Consider the following 26,106-nt stretch of genomic DNA (forward strand, 5'->3'; position numbering starts at 1 on the left):
CTCCGCCATCAAAATTAATGGATTTTGTGCAAAAAATGTAATGAAAGGTCTTCCCCAGCCACCTAACTCTCTTGACTTGGCCCCTATTGACTTCTTGTTTTCTATGCTGAAAGGAAAGTGATTTGACACCATTGAAGACATAAAGCAAAATTTGACGCAGCAACTTTTGGTGATTCATGAAGATGCATTTAAGGACTGTTTCCAGAAGTGGAAACGATGTTGGGAAAAGGGTATACAAAAGAAAAGGGGAGTACTTTGAAGGGGACCCAATGGAATAAGTTGTAAGATTGTTTAATAAATTTTTATAAAATCAGTCCTGGAACTTTTTGAACAGACCTCGTATGTGTAGGCTTGAAATCTTTTGGTGGCCCTCAGCTGCAGCCCTTTATATTTTGTTCTCAAACTTCCTAAGTCACTAAATCCTGTTTCTACTTCCTCCGGCTGATTCAATCTATTCACTCCTATGTAGATCATTCATCTTGTGCAACCCTTCTGTATTCTTTAGTCACTTCCAAGTTAGATTACTGTAATGTAATCTATGCCGATTTACCACAAGTACGAGTAGATCTTTAAAAACTTCGGGCGACACAAAATACTTCCATCAAATTGCTTACCCATGCCCACCACTCAGATCACGTAACACCCCTGTTAAAAGAATTTCACTGGCTTCTGATTCCTTCACGAATCAACTATAAACTTCTCAGGTTAGCCTTCAAGGAAATGCACATTGGCCTCCCCCATTACTTAGCCTATCATTCCATATAAACCTGCTTGCACTCTTTGATCCACTACAGCCCACCAATTTTTAGTTCCTTCAGTTCACAAGACAAAAGGTCATTTCGTATTTTTTGCCATTGTTCCCTCACTTTGGAACTCCTTTCCACTTGAACTTTGTTCCAAGCTCTACTACCCTAAATTTCAAACCCTCGTAAAAACTCATCTGTTTGCATTAGTGTTCAGCCAGGAGAGCTGAGTCTGCAGATCAGTAAAATCTACCACTCTCATGGTCTTTTTTTCTCCTATCCTGTCTCCCTCCTATTTTCCTCTATTCCTTTGTTCCCTTCTTCTCTCTTATTCTAAAGAATTTGTAGTTCCTTTCCTGCTCTAGAATAATTTGTAAACCATTCTGATTCAATTTAAGAAACAATTAAAAACTCAGTTGTTTGTTACTGCATATCTGTGAATTGTTAGCTGGCATCTGAAGAGAAGAAACTGTTTAACAATGTCTGTTACTGTTTTCTTGCGATTTATTAGCTGATATTTGAAGAGAAGACATTGTTTAATTATACAGATTTTAAGATTTTTGTTTGTCTCTTATTTTATGTATGTTTTTATTGATGTAAACCAGTGGTTCCCAAACCTGTCCTAGAGGACCCCCAGGCCAGTTGGGTTTTCAAGATAGCCCTAATGAATATGCATGACAGAGATTTGCATATAATGGAGATGCCAGGAATGCAGATCTGCTCCATGCATATTCATTAGGGCTATCTTGAAACTCCGACTGGCCTGGGGGTCCTCCAGGACAGGTTTGGGAACCACTGATGTAAACCATTTAGTTTTTTGTAAACAGTATTAAAAAGTTTTAAATAAATAAATACATTTGAGAAGCGATATATAAGAACCTTTTAAACATTAAAGGTTGAAGATCATGGATTTAGGTGCATGCTATTGACATAATGTAAGTGGGAGTGTCTAAATGGAACTGCATAGATATGCTAGTGTTCTATAATGGAATGTGGGTGCTCAGATGATTTTATAGAATTTATTTATTTATTTATTCAATTTTCTATACTGTTCTCCCAGGGGAGCTCTGAATGGTTTACATGAATTTATTCATGTACTCAGGCATTTTTCCCTGTCTGTCCTGGTGGGCTCACAATCTATCTAATGTACCTGGGGGCAATGGGAGGGATTAGGTGACTTGCCCAGGGTGCAGCTTGGGTTTGAACCCACAACCTCAGGGTGTTGAGGCTGTAGCTTTAACCACTGTGCCACATTCTCCCCCCTTACTATAGCTCTCAGTGTGTTGTATCTAGGCACCTAACTTGTGGCATCTGGGATGTTGAATTGCCTCCACAGGGAATTCTGAAGGGAGTTTCAATCAGTGGCTCTTGGTCAAAGACAGTCACTTCAATGACTGGACTACACTGGAATGGTTGTTGAAACAAATGAGCAAAACCCTCAGGTGTTTGCCAGTAAATGCCCCCAAATATCAGGAGAGTCAAAGCAAGAGAGAAAAAAAAAGCTACTCAAAGATAATGTATTTTCCATATTTTCGTTGCTGTAAATATGAAACTGGAGGTTTGCTGACTTGCTCTCTTGCTTTTTCCACCTTTTCTTGTGCTGGCTGAGCAGCTACAGTGCAGCTCATAACTCAGCCCTATGCTTTCTGAGACAAGATCTATGGCCTGGGAACCACCGGCAGAGGGAGTGGAAGAGGAGTTAGTGGGAGGAGGGAAGAGCACTGAAAGAGAAAAATTCTGAAGGTCAGCTTGGCATGCTTTCGGGCACCTAACTAATGTGCTACAACAGCACTGCAGGGCAAGGCGACAGGCAAACACATTTGAGCAAATTGGAAAGCCATAAAACTCTATTACAGCAAATCAAACAGCAGTCGGGCTGACAGCGATTAGCATGAAATGAATACATGGGAACTTAATGAGGTCTGTCGAGGCCGGCTTGGTGAATTAGCTTGCCAAGTCTAGCAAGACTCCTAGTCCCTTCTTTATTGACTTGAAAGCATCTTCACTGCCTCGTTAAAGTTCTTCAAGGGAAATTTCAGGCCCTTTTGTCCCCGATAAAATGGGTAATTACGTATCACTCAGAGAAAAGGAGCCCAGCATATATACCCAGCAACTTTAACCTGCTTTAAGAACTCTTCTGTTAGAATACAAAAAGATAGTTGTGTCATATTACAATATCAAACTATACATAATGATTTGCTAAATGAAATACATCAATCTCATAAGATCAGGGCAAGCTGAAAGAATCCCACCTTAAGTACACAATGCTACCACTGTTATGCACCCCTTCAAAAATGAAAATATAATGTAAAGGCGTTTGTCCAAATAGTCAGGGCTGCATGAACCAGGTGAATGGTTCAAATCTTTGGTATAGGCTTGTAGTAGTCCAAAGCTGTTGCCTTTCTGTTGTAGGGTTACCATAAGGCTCCAGATAAATAAAGATGGACTGAGACATCCAGGTTTTACTTCCATTACTTTCAGTGGAAGGAAACCTCAGATGTCTCAATCTAACCTCCATATTTCCATAGCTCTCAATGGAAGTAAAACCCGGATGTCTCAATCCATCCTCCTTTTTCTGGAGCCATATGGTAACCCTAGTTATTTGCTAATTTGGTTTAATAATTCTACCTTCTTAGTCAAGCCCTGAATAAACATATAAATAAATCTGCAATCACAGTTGTCATCAGATGGCACTCTGAATATAGATTACACAGCAAAAGAGAAATGGAATGCATTTTCCCTTTAGAGCAGGGATCTCAAAGTCCCTCCTTAAGGGCCGCAATCCAGTCGAGTTTTCAGGATTTCCCCAATGAATATGCATTGAAAGCAGTGCATGCACATAGATCTCATGCATATTCATTGGGGAAATCCTGAAAACCCGACTGGATTGTGGCCCTCAAGGAGGGACTTTGAGACCCCTACTTTAGAGGCAATCCTTTCAGCATAGGATAAAAAATATTTGGAATTGTATGATGGAGTTTAAGTTGTAAGAAATATTAACAGAAACAGGATACACTCTTTCTGATCCTGTTAAAATCTACATAGGGAACTTTTATTTATTTATTTGATTGATGTATTAATAGCACTAATTTTTGTTAGTTGGCATGCTATGGAAACAGTCAGGCATATGCTATCATAATATCGAACACTGGTGGCATAAGGTAAAGAGAGGCCTCCCTCACTTCTTTACATTGCCAGTCTACCTAAGTATCTGAAAACAACATTCCATTGAAAAAGCATCTGTTAGCAGAAAATCTGTAACCATAGTTCATTGGAGTTAATTAGGAATATTCAATATCCTTGGTTAAACATCCCAGTTAAGGCCTGCAAACCAGGGGCACAGACCTGCGGCTAGAGAGGCAAGAGAAGATAGAGGGGACAGCAATCGTCGTGGGGGACTCCATCATCAGACAAGTTGACAGCCACAAAGCAGGAGGAAGGCAGGATTGGCTGGTGACCTGCCTGCCAGGAGCCAAGGTAGAAGATATAGTGAGCTGCATCAATAGGATCATCGATAGCGTGGATGAGGAAGATACAGCGGTGGTGATCCACGTGTGGACAAACAACATGAGCAACAGGAACTACAGCAGGGAAGGACTGAAGGACCAGTTCCAGATGCTAGGAGGGAAGCTGAAGACCAGAATGCAGAGGGTAGCGTTCTCAGAGATCATACCGGTACCCAAGGCAAATGAGAAGAGGCAGATGGAGCTGCAAGCAGTCAATGCATGGATGAGGCACTGGTGTGAGGAAGGAGGATTCCACTTTGTGCGCAACTGGATAACATTCTGGGGGAAGAGCAAGCTATTCAGGAAGGATGGACTCCACCTCAGCAGAGACGGAATGAGGCTAGTTGCAAGCAACATTAAGAGAGAAATTGAGAAGTTTTTAAACTAGGAAAAAGGGGAAAGCCGACAGTCAACCAAGAGTCGATGGTTCGGGAACCGGTATACCCCGAGGATACCGTACAGGAAGATAGAGGGGAAGACTCACCAGATCATAGGCAAGACAGAAATCCTGACGGATCGAAAGGGACACAAGAGGGAAGGAATTGCAAAAAAGTAACCGGCTTCAAACTCAAGTGCATGTACACGAACGCAAGGAGCCTAAGGAATATGATGGGAGAATTGGAAGCTATGGCACAAAAAGATAACCTTGACATCATCAGCGTCACAGAAACATGGTGGAACGAGGAAAACGCCTGGGACACTGTGCTACCGGGATACAAGCTATACTGCAGAGACAGAGTAGGTCAAGAAGGTGGGGGTATTTCCCTATACATCAAAGAGGGAATTGAGTCTACCGGACAGGACACGCCGGAAACAAAAAATAAGATAAGAGTCTCTATGGGCCAAAATTCCGGGAACAAAAAGAATGAAAATGAAGATCAGCATCTACTACCGACCCCCAGGGCAGTCTGAAGAAATTGATAGAGAAATGACAGACGAGATTAAATGCAACTGCAAGGGAGGCAATGTAGTTATCATGGGTGACCTCAATTATCTGGGGATAGACTGAAACCTAGGCACCTCTGGCTGCAGTAGGAAGACCAAGTTCCTGGATGCTGTAGGCGACTGCTTCCTGGAACAACTTGTCAAGGAAAATATGAGAAGAAATGTAATTCTGGACTTAATTCTAAATTGGCTATGAGGACCGGCGTAAGGTATAGAAGTAGAAGGGATGCTGGGAAGAAGTGATCACAATATGATCCGCTTCAACCTGGACACGGGGGCAAAACATCGATCCAGAACGATTGCCACAGCACTGAACTTCCGAAAAGGGAATTACGAAGGGGTGAGACTCATGGTGGGGAAGAAGATTAAGGAGAGGATAAGCACTGTAAAAACACTAGAGCAAGCATGGCCCCTTTTTAAGGACACAGTCACCGAGGCACAAAATCTATATATACCGCGTATCAACAAAGTATCCAAGAGGAAAAAGAACAAGGAACTGGCGTGGCTCACTGTGGCGGTGAAGATGGCGATCAGAGACAAGAAGACTTTGTTTAAGGAATGGAAAGGGTCAAAAACGGACCAAAACTGGAAAAAGCACAAACAACATCAAAGCAGGTGCCATAAGACGGTAAGAGGGGCCAAAAGAGACTACGAGGAAAAAATAGCCAAGGAGGCAAAAAACATCAAGCCGTTCCTTCAATATATTAAGGGGAAACGACCTGCGAAGGAAGTGGTGGGGCCGTTGGATGACCATGGAATAAAGGGAGTGGTAAAGGAGGACACGATAAACTGAACACATTTTTTGTGTCTGTATTTACCGAAGAGGATAAACACAACATACCGGAAGCCAATAGGCTATTCATGAGAAATGAAGAAGGAAAACTGACAGTGTTGATGGTCAGTCTAGAAGACGTATGCAGACAGATTGATAGGCTTAAAAATGATAAATCCCCGGGACCGGCGGCATCCACCTGAGGGTAATCAAGGAACTGAAAGGGGTTATAGCTGAATTGCTCCAACTAATAGCAAATCTGTCGATCAAATAAGGAAAGATTCTGGAAGACAGGAAAGTGGCAAATGTTATGCCGATCTTCAAGAAAGGTTCGAAGGGAGATCTGGTAAACCAGTGAGTCTGACTTCGGTACCGGGAAAGATGGTAGAGGCGCTGATAAAAGACTGCATTATAGATCACCTTGAAGGACACAAACTGATGAGGACCAGCCAGTACGGCTTTAGCAAAGGAAGATCTTGCTTGACAAACTTACTGCACTTCTTTGAAGGAGTAAATGGACAGATAGACAAGGGTGACCCGGCTGACATCGTATATCTAGATTTTCAGAAGGCGTTCGACAAGGTTCTGCATGAACGTCTATTTCGGAAAATTGTGAGCAACGGAATCGAGGGTGATATACTCACGTGGATTAAAAACTGGTTGGCAGATAGGAAACAAAGAGTGGGGTGAATGGACAATACTCGGACTGGAAAAGCGTCACAAGTGGAGTGCCACAGGGTTTGATGCTCGGGCCTCTGCTCTTCAACATATTTATGAATGACCTAGAAATTGGCACGACGAGTGAAGTGATTAAATTTGCGGATGATACAAAGTTATTCAGAGTAGTGAGGACACAAAAGGATTGCGAAGACCTACAAAGAGACTTAAATACGCTCGGGAATGGGCCGTGAAATGGCAAATGAGGTTCAATGTGGATAAAATGCAAGGTGATGCATATCGGTAACAAAAATCATTTGCACAAATACAGGTTGTCCGGTACTATACTCGGAGAAAGCCCCCAGGAAAGAGATTTGGGAGTACTTGTAGACAAGTCAATGAAACCGTCCGTGCAATGCGCGGCAGCGGAAAGGGCAAACAGAATGCTAGGAATGATTAAGAAGGTGATCACGAACAGATCTGAAAAGGTTATCATGCCGTTATACCAGGCCAAGGAATACCCCCACCTGGAATACTGTGTCTAACACTGGTCGCCGTACATGAAAAAGGACAAAGTACTACTCGAAAGAGTCCAGAGAAGAGCGCCAAAAATGGTACGAGAGGCTAGAGAAACTGGGCCTCTTCTCCCTTGAAAAGAGAAGACTGAGAGGGGACATGATCGAAACATTTAAGATATTGAAGGGAATTGACTTAGGGCTCCTATTACCAAGCCGCGATACTGGGTTTAGCGTGCGTATAGTGCGCGCTGAATTGCCACATGCACTAGACTTTAATGCCAGCATTGAGCTGGCGTCAGTTCTAGCTGCGTAGTGCAGGTTTAGCGCATGCTAAAATCCTGCATGCGATAAAAACGCTATCACAGCTTAGAAAAAGGAGCTCTTAGTAGAGACAGAAAGGTTGTTCACCCTCTCAAAGGTGAAGAGAATGAGAGGGCATTCATTAAAGTTAGAAGGGAAATGATTCCGTACAAACGTAAGGAAGTTCTTCTTCACCATGAGAGTGGTGGAGGAACGCTCTACCGCAGGCTGTTATAGGGGAAAGCACTCTTCAGGGATTCAAAACAAGGTTGGATAAGTTCCTACTGGAACTTTAGTCAGCTATGTATACTATTTCCAAAAATTATTTTGTTTTCCCTTTCCTTTTGTATTTTACCCTTAACAGTCCCTCCTTTCCTATTATAAATTGTATTTCTTTCCCCTCTATCCCAGTGTTTCCTGTTGTAATTTGTCTAGTTTTTAAATGATTTTTATATTTTTACTATATTATTGTTATTGTTTTATTATGTATTCTTTGTATATGTAAATCGCTTAGTAATTGTGATAGGCGATAAATCAAATAACGAATAAACTTGAAACTTGAACATACGCAAGTAAGGCTAGATTCAAATAGGGCACTGGTCTTTGACCTAAGGGCCACCACGTGAGCGGACTGCTGGGCATGATGGACCACTGGTCTGACCCAGCAGCGGCAAATCTTATATTCTTCTGTTAAGAACTATCAGAGTCTGCAGTAGTGAATAACATGATCACCACAAAAAATCCACAGGAATGGAGACAATTGCAATTGGTTTACCACAGAAATGGGGACAAGACCTTTCATCGCTCTGCAGGAATGGGGACAAGACCTTTTACGGTTCCGTGGGAGTGGTGAAAAGTCTTACTCCTGTGGTAAAAAAATTACGTCTGTGTCAGACCTGACATCTTCTTCCCAGTTACTCTTGCGCCTATTTTACTTTCAGGAGCCAGCCATGCCACGATGAAGACAGAAGGAACCCAAAACCAAAGCCTGAGACCAATGTGATTTGAAGAATAAAATTACCAGACAGCAAAAGGTAGAAAAAAATACATTTATTTTATATTTTGTGATTAGAATATTTCAGATTTGAAATATGTATCCTTCTAGAGTGGGTATTAGACATAACTGGGGACCGCAAAGCTCAGGCTGTGCTTCTTTAGCTTCCAGCTGGCTTAGGGCGCTCTCTCTGACCAGGGGGCAATTGCCCTAGTTGCTCTCCCCTAACACTATTCCTGCCACGTGTGACTGAAGTATTCTGTTAGCTTGATTTTTCTGTGTAGCATTCTGTGGTAATTTGGTTTGTTCAGTTTTCACAATAGTGGAGGGGATATTTGTGAAAGGGAGGGGAGACGGGTTTTGTTGATCCTTGTTCTGTATTTGTGTTTATAAAATGACAATTGTACAGAATATTGTCTCTTTTTACACTTTAATAAAATAAACTCAGTATAAAATCATAACTATTTGAGGCTTGTGCGGGGCAGGAATGGGGACCGAGCTTGCGGGGCGGAGACTGAGCTCATGGGGACGGGGCAGGGATGGGGACGAGCTCACGGGGACTGGGCAGGAACGGTGATAATTTTTTTTTCCCCATGTCGTTCTCTAGTCTGCAGAAACTAAAGCATTTTAATGACAATCCAGTTTAAATAGCAAGGACTTTCTGATAGTCTTGTTGGAACACAATGAGCTCAATCAGGCTTTCAACCTTTATACATAAGGCTACAGGAAACAATGCAGTTTGTGAAATTAACTGCAAGCTCTGTTTCTCATTTTGCATGACAATGAGCTGTTTTGCATTCATTTGCATGCTTTACAGCTCATTATTATTTAATGTGCCTTGCAGTAAAACTATTCTGTATTAAGAACATATAACACATACTATTGCCAATTAATTCATGTTAATTGGCAAATAATGCAGCTTATTATATCGGGGCCTAAATTTTGAATCTAGGGTAGAGGGAGACTAAGGGGCTCATTTTCAAAAGAGAAAAATGTCCATAAAAATGGCATAAAGTGGCATTTGGACATTTTGTTTGCTAAAAAGTCCAAATTGCCATTTTCAAAAAAATTTTTAAGATAGTTTTCTATACTGTTTGCAGAGCATCCAAATCTCAAGCGGGGTTGTTGGGGGCTTCTTTTGGGTGCAATTAGGTTGGACTTATGATGTAGAAGTTTTCCTGCAGAAAACTTTCAGGGCAAAACGGACATTTGAGGCCAGGCTTGTTTCAATAATGAATAAGTGCCAAAAAGATGGCCAAACTGACTAGATGACCACTGGAGGCATGAAGGAATGCCCCCCTCCTAATTCTTCTAGTGGTTACTATCCTTTTCCACTCCAAAAGATGTGAATGAAACAGTACATACCAGTCTGAATGACAGCTTCAGGTGTTATGGCCAGTCCTATTACAGCAGAAAGCAGGTCTCTGGAATATCCTAGTGATCAGTGCAGTGGATTGCAGAGAAGGGGATCCAAGCCCATATCCCACTCTTAATAATAATAATAATAACAGCTTATATACCGCAATACCGTGAAGTTCTATGCGGTTTACAAAGATTAAGCAAAGGTACAAATTGATTAAGAGGGGAGGAAGAAAGAGGGTTAATAGGACAGGAAATCCATTTTTGAGGAGAGAGTGATCAATAGAACAAGTTAATCGCTATAGAGGGGAGAGAGAAGAGAGGATCAGTTGTCTAGATACTTTAGGAACAGGTGTGTTTTCAGACGTTTCCTAAATTCCTCATAAGTAGTGGGCAAAAGCAATTGTTCTAGGTCTTTACCCCATGATACTGCTTGGTGCGAGAGAAGATGTTCATGGTGTTTTTTCAGTTTACAACCTCTCACTCTTAACTACTACAGACATGGTGGAAGGTGTGAGCCCACCAAAACCCACCCAAAACCTACATATAAGTGGCACTTGCAGGTATTTGGGAAGGTGTACAGTAGGTTTTGTGTGAGTTTGAGGGCTCACCATACAATGTACCTGGAAACTTTTATGTGAAGTTCACTGCAGTGCCCCCTAGGGGCAAACTGGAATGTCTGTGTGGCCAGTCTGCTATGAATGCTGGCCCCTCCTACATCCCAATGGTTTTTTTTATACATGTTTCATTTGGACTTTTTTTTTTTTTTGTAAAAGATAGATGCACTGAGGACAAACGCATTTAGGAAAAAGCTATTTTCAAAACAAAAAGAGAGATATTTTCCTGTTTTGAAAATGTTCATTTTCTCTAATGGATATTTGGATGTCATATTGAAAATGCCCCTCCACGTGACTCGTCCAAGGTCACAAGCAGCATCTGTGCAGAAAACAAGACTCCCCTAGTTTCTATCAAGCTGCTTCAATTAGTAGGTTGCACCTACACTTGTTTGAGTCAATATGACTCAGACAAGGAAGAATCTTCATCAACCTCCAATAAATCCATAACTCAATGTATTCTCAATTGGACTGCTTCTGAAGTGGAAAACTATAGGCAGGGCCGGAGCTATAATAATAATAAAATTAATAATAATAATTTATTTATATGATGCCACACCGGGAAGGTTCTAAGCGGCTAACAACAGGAAAGCAATACATACAATTCTAATAAATACATCAAGATAAAATAAACATGTGAATAAAATGAATAAAATTGGAAAGATATGTTAAAAAAGCAAAGAACGTTAAGACACCAGCCTGTTGAATAGTTGTGTCTTTAGCATTTTGGGATAAATATTCACCCGCAGTGGTCAGCAATTTTTTTTTTTTTTGTACTACTGGTATTATGCTTATATAGTAAGTGTTGGGGCATGTCCAAGCACTAGTATTATCTGGATTTGTGCGGCCAGCTATTCCTATTTCTGTTAAGTGTGGTGTCCTGCACTTAACTACCTAAGTGAAACTGGACAAAAATAGGACTCTTTTACTAAGGTGCGCTAGTGTTTTTAGCGCACACAGATTAGCGCACTCTAACCCCACGCTACGGGGCTAGAACTAACGCCAGCTCAATGCTGGCGTTAGTGTCTATCGCGCAAGGCATTGTAGCATGCGCTATTCCGCGCGTTAAAGCCCTAACGCAGCTTAGTAAAAGGAGCCCTACGTTTTAGGCAGGTGGTTAATTGCTGGATATTGACACTTAACTATATAAGTTTCAACTCCACCTCTGGACTGCACACAAAATCACTGACTATAGCTTTAGGGGTTAGTGCTGATATTCAGCTCCATTAACCAGTTTATTTATTTATTTAACATTTGCTGCAATTTTTTACCCCCCGACTGGTCTAAGCAATTTACAGTCTAAAAACTGTTTCAGTAAAGTAGGAATCGTTGTCAGAAGTCTCAACTCATATGTTAATTTTGTCCTACTACTGTAAGAAGTCTGTACTCCACAAAGTAAAACAAAGAAAAATCCAACGAATCTGCAGTAAAAAAATGAACACCAAAAACAAGAAAGAAACTGCAGATGGAAATGTACAAGGATGGGAATCTTTATTTAAAAAAACCATATAAATTTGTAATCCTTTAGAAATGGCTCTCATATACACGGACTCCACCTAACCAGGAAAGGTAAGAACGTATTCGGACATCGCCTGGCCCGCCTACTCCATAGGGCTTTAAACTAGGTAAGTTGGGGGAGGGTACATACTTATATCCCAGAGCAGTAAGAAACCACCCTGAGGAGGTGAGTCACACCCACACTTCTGAATCTAAGGTAAGTACCCATGCTATCCACAATAATTTAAAGGGAATTATCAATAATAATTTAGGAGTCACTCTAGCTCAAAAGGGAATCTCTTCACAGATATGGAGGGCTATGTATGTCAATGTACACAGCTTGGGCAATAAAATTCTAGAATTGGAGACTGAAATATTAAACGCTAACCTTGACGTGATAGCAATATCCGAAACTTGGTTCACGGACTCGCATGGGTGGGATATGGTTATACCAGGCTACAACCTACTACGTTGCGACAGAGAGGGTAAGTTAGGAGGAGGGGTAGCACTATACACTAAGGACAACATCAGAACTACCAGAATTACAGATGTTAGATACACTGAGGAATCCCTCTGGGTGAATCTAGCCAGAGGAAAAGAAAAATGCCTATACCTTGGTGTGATATACAGACCTCCCAGACAACAGGAAGACAAAGACATGGAACTAATCGAGGATATAGAGAACAACACTCTACGGGGAGACACAGTGATGTTAGGGGACTTCAACATGCCAGATGCAGATTGGAACGCACTCTCCGCGACTACGTGTGGCAGCAAAAGAATTTTAAACTCCATAAAGGGTGCACGACTCAAGCAAATGGTATTGGAGCCCACTAGGGACCAGGCGATACTAGACCTGGTACTCACCGACGGAGATAGTGTCTCGGAAGTCTCAGTTGGAGATGCACTAGCCTCCAGCAACCATAAAATGGTATGGCTTAACATCAAGAAAGGTTTCTCAAGGTCAAACACAGTAACAAAGGTTCTCAACTTTAGAGGCACAGACTTCGACCGCATGGGAGATTTTGTCCATCAGGAGTTGCATAAACAAGCAAAGTCTAACAGTGTAGAGGATATGTGGTCAACTCTGAAGTTAACCCTACATGAAGCAACAAACCGCTACATAAGAACAGTAAGTAAGCGCAGGAGAAACAAAAGACCCCAATGGTACAGTGCAGAAATTTCGGACCTCGTCAAAAAGAAAAAAGAAGCATTTATCACCTACAAACATATAGGAAAACGAGAGGCGAAAAAAGACTATCTGGACAGATCTAAAGCCGTCAAAATAGCAGTCAGAGAGGCCAAACTCCGAATGGAAGAAGATCTAGCACGAAACATTAAGAAAGGGGATAAATCTTTCTTCAGCTATATTAGTGACAGGAAAAGAAACAAAGATGGGATAGAACGCCTGAAGCAATCGGATGGTAAGTTTGTAGATTCAGATTCTGCTAAGGCAGAATTACTAAATGAATACTTCTGCTCAGTCTTCACCTGTGAAGCGCCGGGAGCTGGTCCACAGCTTCAGACGGGAGACAACCAGAAAGACCCGTTTCATGATTTCGAGTTTACACCCAGTAGCGTCTACCACGAACTATCAAGCTTCAAAGTAAACAAAGCCATTGGTCCGGACAACATACACCCCAGGGTGCTCAGGGAATTGAGTGAAGTCCTGGCAGAACCATTATCTGTTCTTTTCAATCTTTCCCTACGCACAGGAAAAGTCCCCTTGGACTGGAAAACCGCCAACGTTATCCCACTCCACAAAAAGGGCTGCAGGACAGAAACGGCAAACTACAGACCAGTGAGTCTCACGTCTATAGTGTGCAAGCTCATGGAAACACTGATCAAACGGAATCTTGACAAAATCCTAGACGAGGAAAACCTACGTGATCCCCACCAACACGGATTCACCCAGGGCAGATCCTGTCAATCTAATCTAATTAGCTTTTTTGACTGGGTTACTAGTCAACTGGATGTCGGAAAGTCACTGGATGTAGTATATTTGGACTTCAGTAAAGCTTTTGATAGCGTTTCACACCGAAGGTTATTGAACAAGCTGAAATTGATAGGATTAGGGGATACTCTAACTACATGGGTTGAGGATTGGCTGAGCGGTAGACTTCAGAGGGTGGTGGTAAACGGTACCCCATCCAAAACGTCAGATGTGATCAGTGGAGTGCCACAGGGTTCGGTCTTGGGCCCGATTCTATTCAACTTATTTATAAGAGATATGACCCAAGGACTTAGAGAAAGGGTATCTCTGTTCGCCGACGACGCCAAACTTTGCAACATAGTAGGTGAAAGCATCTTACCTGATAATATGACACAGGATCTACTGCTGCTGGAACGGTGGTCAGCAACATGGCAGCTAGGCTTCAATGCTAAAAAGTGTAAGGGTAAGAAAAATCCACTCAGAACTTACGTACTAAATGGTGAGACCTTGGCCAGGACCACGACGGAACGTGATCTAGGGGTGATCATTAGTGAGGACATGAAGGCTGCCAATCAAGTGGAGAAGGCTTCCTCCAGGGCAAGACAAATGATGGGTTGTATCCGTAGAGGTTTTGTCAGCAGAAGACCTGAAGTCATGATGCCGCTATACAGGTCCATAGTGAGGCCTCATTTGGAGTATTGTGTTCAATTCTGGAGACCACACTACCGGAAGGATGTGCTGAGAATCGAGTCGGTTCAGCGAATGGCCACTAGGATGGTCTTAGGGCTCAAGGATCTCACGTATGAAGAAAGACTGAATAAATTGAGGCTGTACTCACTTGAAGAACGAAGAGAGAGGGGTGACATGATTGAGACGTTTAAGTACATCACGGGCCGTATCGAGTCTGAAGAGGATATCTTCTACCTCATGGGACCCTCGACCACCAGAGGGCATCTGCTGAAAATCAGGGGAGGGAAGTTTCATAGCGACTCCAGAAAATACTTCTTCACCGAAAGAGTGGTGGATCATTGGAACAAACTCCTCCTGCAGGTGATTGAGGCCAGCAGCGTGTTGGATTTTAAGAGAAAATGGGATATTCACATGGGATCTCTAAGGGGGTGAAATCAAGGGGGCGGGTATTTGGAATGGGCAGACTTGGTGGGCTATAGCCCTTTTCTGCTGTCATTTTCTATGTTTCTATGTCTATGTTTCTACACGGTCCATGTTTCGGAGAAACACTCCTTCCTCAGGGGTCTGAGATGTCCAATATATCACATATAGAGAGTGATGCAGAAAACAACGTAGTGATATGGTCATCAAAATTGTTCAAAAATTTTGCAAAATTTTTCAAAATTTTAAAAACTGATGCAAAAACCTTTTGAAGATCCCTCGTAAATTTACCAGAACTAGTTCAGTTCCTATTACATAGGGAGAGTTTGGTTGAATCCAAATAGGTTTTCCATTCCAAAAATCTATCAGTAAATATAAAAGGAGAGGGGTGGGGGCCGGGTTTATCAAGCAGCGGTATGACTACAATGTATGGTTTTTCTTAAAGAATTTATGCTCCCCCTACCTACTGTATTTCCCTTTTTAGTTCTTTCTTTCCTATCAATAATGTAGTTCTACCCTAATTCCTTTTGTTCCTGTTCTGTTACTAATTTTGTTTTGTCCTGTTACGAGTTTGTAGAGTTTATTTTATGTTTATTTTTTTTGCATTGTTACTTACATTATGTAATCCCTTTTAATGCTCTGTAAATCACTAAGCAGTTTTGATTTGGCGGTATAACAAATTTTATAATAAACTTGGAAACTTGATTTGAGAACTTAATGCAAGTTAAAGGGCTCTAATACAAGTTTCAGTGCCATAGTGTAGTTTTTTAAATGACAGTGAGGAACACAGTAAATTAAGCGGCTATCAAATGAAACATTAACATAAAACACTTTAGTGAAAGGGTCTCTATGCCGTTAATGTTGTTTTTTATGGTTTTAATTTCAGTTTTCTTTTTTAGATGGTCAGTAAATAATTCTCTTCTGTTTTCAGTGATGTGGCCTAAGGACCCTGAGAAACATAGGATTTTGCTTTGCTTCAGGGTCTTACCCATTCTAGAAGGCATCTTTCCAATAAGGAGAAAGATGCTTCTTATTAACTATACAAACACATGCAGGTCCCACTGTGTACATCTTCTGATGTGATTGCCATCTTCTCTCCCTTCTCTCACAAGCAACTGCTCTGCATGCAAACACTGGTTATCTCAGCATATCAGGAATGTCTTCCTGATACAAAAGGTGCTGATCGCTGAGTTCAAACATTTTTAATAGCTTGATTTGTAATGCTGAACGTTTGGCTGTAAAACTTACAATTAGAAATCCCAAAGGCCATTTGCACAAAATATTTATAAGCTGATTTCTTTTTTCTTATATTAACTGATGATTAGAAAATCATCCACTAGGTGATTAAAGCCAGGTCTCAGCTCACAAGTAGCCTCGGGCAAGGTGGCAGGCAATTCTAGGCATCCAAACCAAAATGTCTCATTTTATTCTGAGAAGCCCTGTAGAACATTCTCTAGTAAAGCAAATGGAATAAACAGATACAGAGGTTTTTAAATGCACATAATTTCATTTTCATGCCAACTTTGGACCCTGAAGAGCTACTTAAATCAAAATTTATTATTATTTTTTTTTTACTACAGCTAGAGATCATATGAGAAGGAGATAGAAACTGAGTTCTATATTAACTCAGAGCTACCCAGGAAGACAGATTCAGTTCTGAATTAGTACAGTATATTGAGAGTATTGAGTTAACAGGTTAAATGAATAGAAGAGTGCAAATGCTAACCTAAGCATGAACACAACAGGAAATTGATCCAAGTTTTATTCTAATGTAACTAGTCAAAGGCATGGCATTACGGTTCTGCCTCGTGGTACTTCAGTAGATATTTTACTATTATCCATCTGGACATCAGATGTAGAAAGTTTTGTACAGGTGTATGCTACTGAAATAATGCCATCATCTCCTTTCACTAAAGCAGTTTGATACAGTTGAATTTTCCAATTGAAGAAAGAAGAGAAAAGCCAACAGCAGAGCAGGCAGAAAATGCACCCAGATTTGGTTCCAACAGTTGACTTTTATTTAGAAAACGAGGACTCAGCACGGACCATGCATCAGCCACTAAAGCCTGCCCCAGGAGTCTGAGATATTAAATGGAACCCCTTTCTTGTAAGAGTGTAACTGAGCAATACTGTAACTGTCGCTTGACCGGGGCTACCTCAAGGCTGTAAATCACCTCTCTTCCATTCGAAGTATGAAAAGGAAAGGAATGGGCGGAGCCTGGACTGGAAAAGAGGCAGTGATATTAAGCCTTGAGATAGCCTCAGACACTGTGATGGTTACAGTGTTGCTCATCTTATGGTCAGCTACACTCTTACAAGAGAGGGTTTCCATTTAGTATCTCAGGCTCCTGAGGCAGGCCTTTGTGGCCGAAACATATTTCGTATTGAGTCACTATTTTCCTCTATAACAATCAACTGTTGGAACACCATCTGGGTGCATTTTTCCATCTCCTATGCTGTTGGATTTTCTGTTTGTGATACATTTGTCTTCTGTTGTTGCGGTGAATTTTCTGATTTACAGAATATACGTTGGAATAAAAATGTTGGGCAACAGGCACAAAGGTAATTTAGCAATTGCTTTTTTCCTTCCAGACTAACAAGAATGGAACTCAATGCCCTTAATAAACTATCATCTATAGTACAGGATCTTGGTTCCTACCTCTGCAATGCGTACAGCATACGGCTGATCGTGAAACATTGGACTGTTGTCATTCACATCGCCTACTTGAATATTTGCTTTCTGTTTTATCACCTATAAGGAAAGGAAAAGACAAGCCCAAGTATTATTAACAAAGCCAAATCCATGATAACATCTACTTCACAAGAGCTTTAGGGCTGTAATTTATTTAAAGCTGGTGATTTCTTCCTGGTCCTGTTGACCTGTCTATGAAGAAGTAAATTCTAAGAAGGTCACTCAAAATTTAGGAACTGGAATGATGCGCAGTAAGCTCAAATTTTATAACTACACTTATGTGCATAACTGTTGTTATAGAATACTAGAGTAGGTATGCATTTATGTGCCTAAGTTTTGGTGCAAGTATTTACGTTAGCTCAATGGCTGGCATAAATGTATTCTATAACCCACACAAATAACTGCCCGACATTCCCCTGACCAGCCAATGCCACTCCCACGTCCACTTCCCCTTGAGGTTCATGCTATGGAATTTGAATGTGCAACTCTTTCTAAAATTATTAGGACTAGGGAGCATGTGATGAAGCTACTAAGTAGTAGATTTAAAACAAATTGGAGAAAATATTTCTTCACACAACATGTAATTAAACTCTGGAATTTGTTGCTGGAGAATTTGATGAAATCAGTTAGCTTAGCAGGGTTTAAAAGAGAAATCCACAGGCTATTATTGAGGTGGCTTAGAGAAATCCATTACTTATTCCGAGGATAGGCAACATAAAATCTGTTTTACTACTTGGGATCTAGCTAGTTACTTGGGACCTGGATTTGCCACTATTAGAGACAAGATAATGGGCTTGATGGACCTTCAGTCTGTCCAGTATGGCAGCTCTTATGTTCTTAATAGTGACCAAGGGCAGCTATGTCTATAACTGCTAACTGGAGCCAATTAAGGTCAAACAGCCAATTATTGAATAAAGTAACAAGCATCTGACCTCATTCTCTAACTTGAATGCACAAATTAGCAAGTTAGTCGGAAAATTGAGCACACAAATATATAGGATTAGGGGAAAGATGCATCCCCCTTTAATAGTAATGATCAGTACCAGTGCCTAAATAAAGACTTCTAGGAAAACGTGGTATTTAAGTTATCTGTGAAGTGCTTCAGAATGCCTCCTGCAATGAAAGGCCAAAATTGCTTACAGTGTTTCTCCCAGAACCCTCTCTTCCCTCTCAAATCCAGTTTCTTATTGGCCCATTCCTTAGCTGAAGAGGTACAACATTAAAAAAAAATAAAAATCAGACCTACCCCCTGGCTGTCACTGACAGAAAACTCAACGGTGAATTCTGATTTAGTCTGCAAATGAAAAGAGAAGAAAATAATGCGATTAGAAATAGTGTTTATCTTCTGACAGTAGTATAATTACATGTAAAATACCATTGGGGAATCTTGAAAAGGAGGGAACTAAGGGTACAATTACTGACAAAGCTCCAGAGTGGAATAGCATATAAATATCAATTATGTGCTGCTAAAAAAACCAAAACGTATATGCGTATATACTCATATATACAAAGGCAATCTTGAATGGACTGTCTACAAATGCATCATTTATGAGCATGGCTTATTAATGAACTATTAATTCCTAAATGACAGAGCATAAAAAGAAGATACTGAAATGTTCAGGAGTGGCAGTGTAAGTAAAAAGCCTAGCCTTTATGAGCTCATTATGCAGTCTGGATATGTAGGACTGTTTATTGATATTTTTTGCCATTATTTTGTGAATTTGATTCAAACCTGCATTTCTTCCTTACCACAGGTTTTCTATTCCAGCAAGCGTTATTACAACTGCTCTGGTAGGGGGTAATTCTCTATCGGTTGCCAAAAACTAGATGCTAGGATGGTGCATGTTTAGGACTAGATTCAGTAAATTGCACCGTTGTTCCCTCTATGCCAGTGGTCTCAAACTCAAACCCTTTGCAGGGCCACATTTTGGATTTGTAGGAACTTGGAGTGATGCAGAAAAAAATAGTTAATGTCTTATTTAAAAAATGACAACTTTGCATGAGGTAAAACTCGTTATAGTTTATAAATCTTTCCTTTAACTCAGTGGTTCCCAAACCTGTCCTGGGGGACCCCAGCCAGTCAGGTTTTCAAGATATCCCTAATGAATATGCATGAGAGAGATTTGCATACCTGTCACTTCCATTATATGCAAATCTCTCTCATGCATATTCATTAGGGATATCTTGAAAACCTGAGTGGCTGGGAGTCTCCCAGGACAGGTTTGGGAACCACTGAGTTAAAGGAAAGATTTATAAACTATAAAGAGTTTTACCTCATGCAAAACTGTCATTTCTTTAATAACACATTAACTATTTTTTCTGCAGCCCTCCACATACTCTATTTTTTCTGTGGCCCTCACAGTTAAAGTTTAACATCTTTCCTTTCTCAAAACTGACACATTTCAATCACTATATAGAAAATAAAATCATTTTCCCTACCTTTGTTGTCTGGTGACTTTATTTTTCTGTGTTTTTAACTATGTTTCCAGGGCTTTCTTGTCAATTGACTGTTTTTCTCTCCGTCTTCACTTTCTGCCTTAACTTAATATTCAATTTTTCCATTTCTCTGCTTTCTTCTCAAAATCTACGTTTACATGTCTTACCTTCTCTTCCTATCGCTCTCTCCTTCCTTCCCTATTTCTATGGTCTGACATCTCTCTCCTTCCTTCTTCTCCCCCAGTGTAACATTTCTCTTTCCCTTCCTCCTTTCTGCCCCCTGCAGTCCATCTCCCTTCCTTTCCTCCATTCTGGCCCCAGTCCAACATTTCTTCCTCCTTTCCACCAGTCTAACATTTTTTTCTCTCTTCCTCCTGCATGCTTCTCCTCTGGTCCTCCTTCCCTCCCCCAACCAACATCTCTCTCTCCCTCCATGAGTCCAAATTTTCACTCTCTGCCCTGTCCCCCCTTCCCCAGTATAACATTTTTCCTTCCCTCCTTTCTGTCCTCCCCATCCATCTCGCTCTCTCCATGAGTCAAACACTTTCTGCCTCTTGCATGCTTTCTCTCTCTGTCCTTCCCTCTTCCCTTGAGTGGCATCCCTCCTTCCCATCCCCCAACCCAACATGCTCTCTCCCCATGCACCATCTCACCCCCCCCCTCCAGTATGTAGCACCTTTCCTTTTCCTCCCTTTTTGCCAGGTCCAGCAGCACCTCTTCTCCCTTCCTTTTACCTCCCCCCTGTACAGCAGTACCCCTTCCCTCCTCTCCCTCTGTCCATCAGTACCCCTTCTCTCTTCCCTCCTCTCCCGCAGTAACTCTCCTCCTTTCCATTTCCCTCCCTCCTGTCCAACAGCACCTATACCTCTCCCCATGTCTAGTAATACCCCTTCTCCCTTCCCTCTCCAGCAATACCCATCCCTTCTCTAGCCTAGTGGCAGCTCACTGTGTGATTTTAACTTAGCCACATAGTTGCTGCTAGCAGTAGTTTACACTCGGTTTCATCAGGCAGCCTTGGGGCCTTTGCTAGGCTGGCCCGCCTCACATCATCGAAGTGGGTTGGCCTAGCAAAGGCCCTGAGGTTGCCTGATGAAACCGCGTGTAAACTAATGCTAGCAGCAGCTGTGTGGCTAAGTTAAAATCACACTGAGCTATCGCTGCTGGTCCGGGGGTGGGGAGAAAAGAATTCATATGTCTCCAGAGTTCCCATCATATTCTTCAGAGAGGGCTTGCATTTTGATTTCTTACGACCCATTTTGTTGAGCTCAGCTCGTCTCCTTAACGCTTACCCAGAACAAGGCCCGCTCTTGCACTCTCTCTTTCCCCACACAAACAAACCACACATCAGCATGGACGCCCCTCCACTGGAATGTCCAATGGCGGCCGCCACAGCCAACCCTCTTTCCCACTTTGACATGCGCTGGAAGCGGAGTACCAACTGGCCGAAGCGGAGAGGGAGGCGCAGGGCTACTGGTTGGAGAAGAAGAGGAAAGCAGCAGAAGGCAGGAAGTAGAAAGTCAGCTGGCGCCAGAGCCTCTCTTCCAGCCCAGTGTTCTGCAACAAATCTAAGTTGTTGCTTTGCTTAGAGCGACTGCGGGCCGCAAAATAGTGCCTAGCAGGCCGCATACAGCCCGTGGGCCACAAGTTTGAGATTGCTGCTCTATGCTAAGCAGGATTCCTCCACCAAGAGCCTTGCCAGTAGGGGGTGCTATTTGACTGTCACATATTCGATATTAAGGGACAGGCAGGCTCTGCAGGACTTAATGGAACCTGTCTGACCATAGAGATTGAAAACATAATATTGAAGCATCACCCCACTGGCAGAATTGCAGTTGGAGAACATCTGCTCAGCTTAGAGCAGTGTCCCATAAACTTTTTGGCACCGGGGCACACTAATCCTGGTGCCGTGGCAGGAAGGCACCCGGAAGTGTGTGGATGTCGATGAGATGACATGTTATGTCATCGCATCGACAAGCACGTGATGTCATCACGTCGATGTCCACGCATGCACAGAGACCTTCCGGCCGGACCCTGTACCTGTCCCTTTGCCAGTGGGGAAGAGGAGGAGAGGCACCGGCAAAGAGGAGAGTCGTCAGTGCCCGCTGACAGCTTACAGGACGTGTCTCTCACCGCAAGAGGCACATCCTGTAAGCAGTCAGCCAGCACCTCTCCTCATGTAAGCAGTCAGCTGGCATCACACGGCACACTTGGAATCTGCCACAGCACACTAATGTGCCACGGCAAATAGTTTGCGATACACTGGCTTAGAGGGACCAGAGAATGGCGCTGAAATTTGGGTGCTGAAAAAAAAGATCACTGAGTGCTCTTCTATAAATGGCACTCTGAGGTAGGCATCATTGACAGAACAGTGACACATCCAGAGACAGAGGAGGGATGCCCACTCCCTCCTGCCTCAGCAAACCAGTTGTGCATCCAGGCCACCTGGATCCCCCTGACACTCCTCCCTGGGGATGCCCTCTCCCTCTTGCCAGCAGGCCCGCCTTTTCAAAATGGTGGGCCTTCCCATTCCCGGTGCATCCTGGGATGCACAGGGGAGGGACCTAAGGCTCTGTTTAGCCTTGATACCTTAATCCCCTCCTATTGGAGGGGCCTTAAGTATCTGGGCCAATCAGGGCTTTAGGCCACCTTCCCGGTGCATCCTAGCATGCACTGGGGAGGGGCCTAAGACTCCGACTGGCCTGAGTACCTAAGGCCCCTTGCGTAGGAGGGGCTTAAGGTATGCAGGCCAATCAGGACATTGGGCCCCTATTCAATCACTGCTAGTTTACCTGGCATTTCAATATTAATGACCTTATTTACATGGCCGGATCGGAGAATGAACCATCGTGCAGAAAACTACGTGGTGTGCTGTTTTGTGCATCGAGTTGGCAAATCCGATTGTTGCTAAACCAATTAAAACTGGTTTACTGGCGATCATTAGACAATCACTGATTTTAGTGCATTTGGGCCTCAGTCGTGTCCAACCCTTGGATACTCTGTAGGCCAGTCCTCGCCATGCTTCCCTGTTTTCCACAGCTTTCAAATGATTGATGTTCATTCCCATTCATTCTTGATGGTATCTAGCCAACAAGTCTTTGGTCTCTTCTGCTTCCATTTACTGCTGACCATTTCGAGTAGCACCTCCTTTTCTAGTGAATTTGCCCTCATCACATGTCTAAATTAGGCCAGTTTCTGTCTGGTAATCTTGTATTCCAGGGACAACTCTGAGTTTATATGATCAAGAACATCTTTGTTGGTGATCGTAGCTGTCCATTGGATTCATAGAAGTTTTCTCCAGCACCACAGCTCGAAGGCGTAGATTTTTCTATCTGCTTTCAAGAGTGTCCATATCTCGCAGCCATATGCTGTGATTAGGAACGCAATCGTAGTAATTAGCCTTTGTTTGATGGTGATTGAGATGTCCTTGCACTTCCATATTTAGTACATGCTCACCATGGCTGCACACCCCAGTGCTAATCAACACTTGATCTCTGCTGTTGATCCGCTACTGCGATCAATGAGAGACCCAAGGAACTGTGTTATTCTGTACATACGAGAGCATACCTTCTTAAACAGTGGGTATGTTTAAAGGTAGGTGTACACATAGGCAGTGTCTGGGCAGAGCAAAAAGGGACTCATAATTACACATATACTCCTGGCTTTTATATATGTGCCTAGATTTGGGCTCTTAAATTTGGACATACCCCTCAAGAAGCACACACAACTTAATTGGCTAACACGCTATTAACCATCAATAATTGGATGCTAACATTATAGAGTTACCGTATGGCTCCAGAAAAAAGGAGGACAGGTTGAGACATCTTGGTTTTACTTCCATTGAAAGCAATGGAAGTCAAATCTGGATGTTTCAATCCGTCCTCCTTTTCCTGGAGCCATATGGTAACCCTACTAAAACCAGTTATTGATGTTAATTGGCACTAGTTTGTATTTGTGCAGGCATCTGGCTACATGCTATTCTATAACGCTAGGTCTCTAAATCTTATAGCATGGAATTCAGCAGGGGAAGGTCATGGGCAAAGTCAGGAGTGTTCCAAAAAGTTTGGTGCTGTGTTACAGAATAAAGGGCCACCACAACAAACTTGGGCACCGCAATCAACACAAGTTTTAGCAGGCTTAAGTCTGGTGTCGAGAGTTGGGAGCGGGAAATGGTGCTAAATTTCATTCCACAAAGGGCATACACCCTTTATAGAATAGTGTTTAGTGTCCATCTTTCTAGCGCCACTCTCTGAGCGCCATTTATAAAATTCCCCCCATAGGAAGCAATTCTTTAATTAGATGCAACAAGTTAGGTGCCCAAATTACACATTGTGGCCCAGATTCTCTAAAAGTGCGTCCCGATTTTAAGCAGCTGTAGGCGTCCTACAGCTGTCTAATCAGCCAATCGGGATGCACGTTTTTTTTTTAAAAAAATGCTCCCCAGTCAGGCCTGAAGGTGCCTCCGGGAGCCTAGGGAGACCCGCAAGATGCCTAAGCTCGTCTAAGGGCCTTAGGCGGGCCTTAGGCTGAACCTAGGCGGCCCTACGCGTCTCCCTAGTAGATGAGAAGCTTAAAAATGTAGGCCAGCAAAATGCTGGTCTACATTGTAAGTAAACGCGGCCGTTATACTTATCGCGGCAAGGGATCTCTCTGCCGCTATAAGTATAGCGGGCCGTGGCCCCTGACCGATCACTGGCAGGAGGGTGCCCAAACCCTCCTGGCCGAAGACGCACCCCCCCCCCGACACTACCGACCGCCCCCCCCGACATTACCGATCCCCCCCCCGACAATATCGGTCGCTGGCAGGAGGGTGCCCAATCCCTCCTGCCCGAAGACGCACCCCCCCCCCCCCGGCGCTAACAACCCCCACTCCACCAAACCTGTTCTTACAGATGGATCTTGCACGTCGAGCAAGCAGGCATGCCTCGTCGAAATGAGGCGGGCCCGCCCCTTCCCGGCCCATCCCGCCGAAGCCTAAGGTCTGATTGGCCCAGGCTCTAGAAGCCTGGACCAATCAGGCCTTAGGAATAGCGGGTCCGCCCATCCCTACTAAGTCTAAGGTCTGATTGGCCAATCAGACCTTAGACTTAGTAGGGATGGGCGGACCCGCTATTCCTAAGGCCTGATTGGTCCAGGCTTCTAGAGCCTGGGCCAATCAGACCTTAGGCTTCGGCGGGATGGGCCGGGAAGGGGCGGGCCCGCCTCATTTCAACGAGGCATGCCTGCTTGCTCGACGTGCAAGACCCATCTGTAAGAACAGGTTTGGTGGAGTGGGGGTTGTTAGCGCCGGGGGGGGGGGGGTGCGTCTTCGGGCAGGAGGGATTGGGCACCCTCCTGCCAGCGACCGATATTGTCGGGGGGGGGGGATCGGTAATGTCGGGGGGGGGGCGGTCGGTAGTGTCGGGGGGGGGGGGGGTGCGTCTTCGGCCAGGAGGGTTTGGGCACCCTCCTGCCAGTGATCGGTCAGGGGCCACGGCCCGCTATACTTATAGCGGCAGAGAGATCCCTTGCCGTGATAAGTGTAGCGGGCCGTATCTAATCTAACCCGATTCTCTAACCCGCGTCTGTAACATGGACGCCGGTTACAGAATCGGGGTTTAGTTTAGGCCGATTCTGAATAGGACACCTCTCCCGGGCGTCCTATACAGAATCAAGGCCTAGGTGTCTTGCGGGCCTTGCCTTCAATATAGGCGGCCTGCCTGGGGAGCATTTTTTTTTTAAAAACGTGCATCCCGATTGGCTGATTAGACAGCTGTAGGACGCCTACAGCTGCCTAAAATCGGGACGCACTTTTAGAGAATCTGGGCCTGTGAGCCTATTTTATAAGAGCACCCAGTGGTGTAGCGAGGAAGGTTAGCAGCCAGGTGGAGGCACTTTTATTGATGTACAACGCTTAGAAATACTGATAAGTGTTAGAATTAAATTTTAAATAAAACTTGAAACTTTAATTGTGAAGCAGGAGAGTCCTTGGGATATTAGTTCACTCTACATCCTTGGGGACACTGAGGTCTTTTTCTACATTTACCTAGTTTG

The 26,106-nt window shown here is 43.2% G+C and overlaps 1 protein-coding gene across 1 annotated transcript in view; it reads right to left on the minus strand.

The window, feature by feature from the left end:
* Nucleotides 1–26,106, minus strand: part of CDH23 (cadherin related 23) — a 1,673,137-nt gene that overhangs the window by 1,273,863 nt on the left and 373,168 nt on the right. Inside the window, exons 5-6 of the mRNA XM_033942780.1 lie at nucleotides 18,887–18,934; nucleotides 17,608–17,700 (exon numbers count right to left, since the gene is read on the minus strand). Coding sequence (XP_033798671.1) covers nucleotides 17,608–17,700; nucleotides 18,887–18,934 — 141 coding nt within the window. The remainder of the gene's footprint in view (nucleotides 1–17,607; nucleotides 17,701–18,886; nucleotides 18,935–26,106) is intronic.

Source organism: Geotrypetes seraphini, chromosome 4, assembly GCF_902459505.1.
Source record: "Geotrypetes seraphini chromosome 4, aGeoSer1.1, whole genome shotgun sequence".
Lineage (NCBI taxonomy): Eukaryota > Metazoa > Chordata > Amphibia > Gymnophiona > Dermophiidae > Geotrypetes > Geotrypetes seraphini.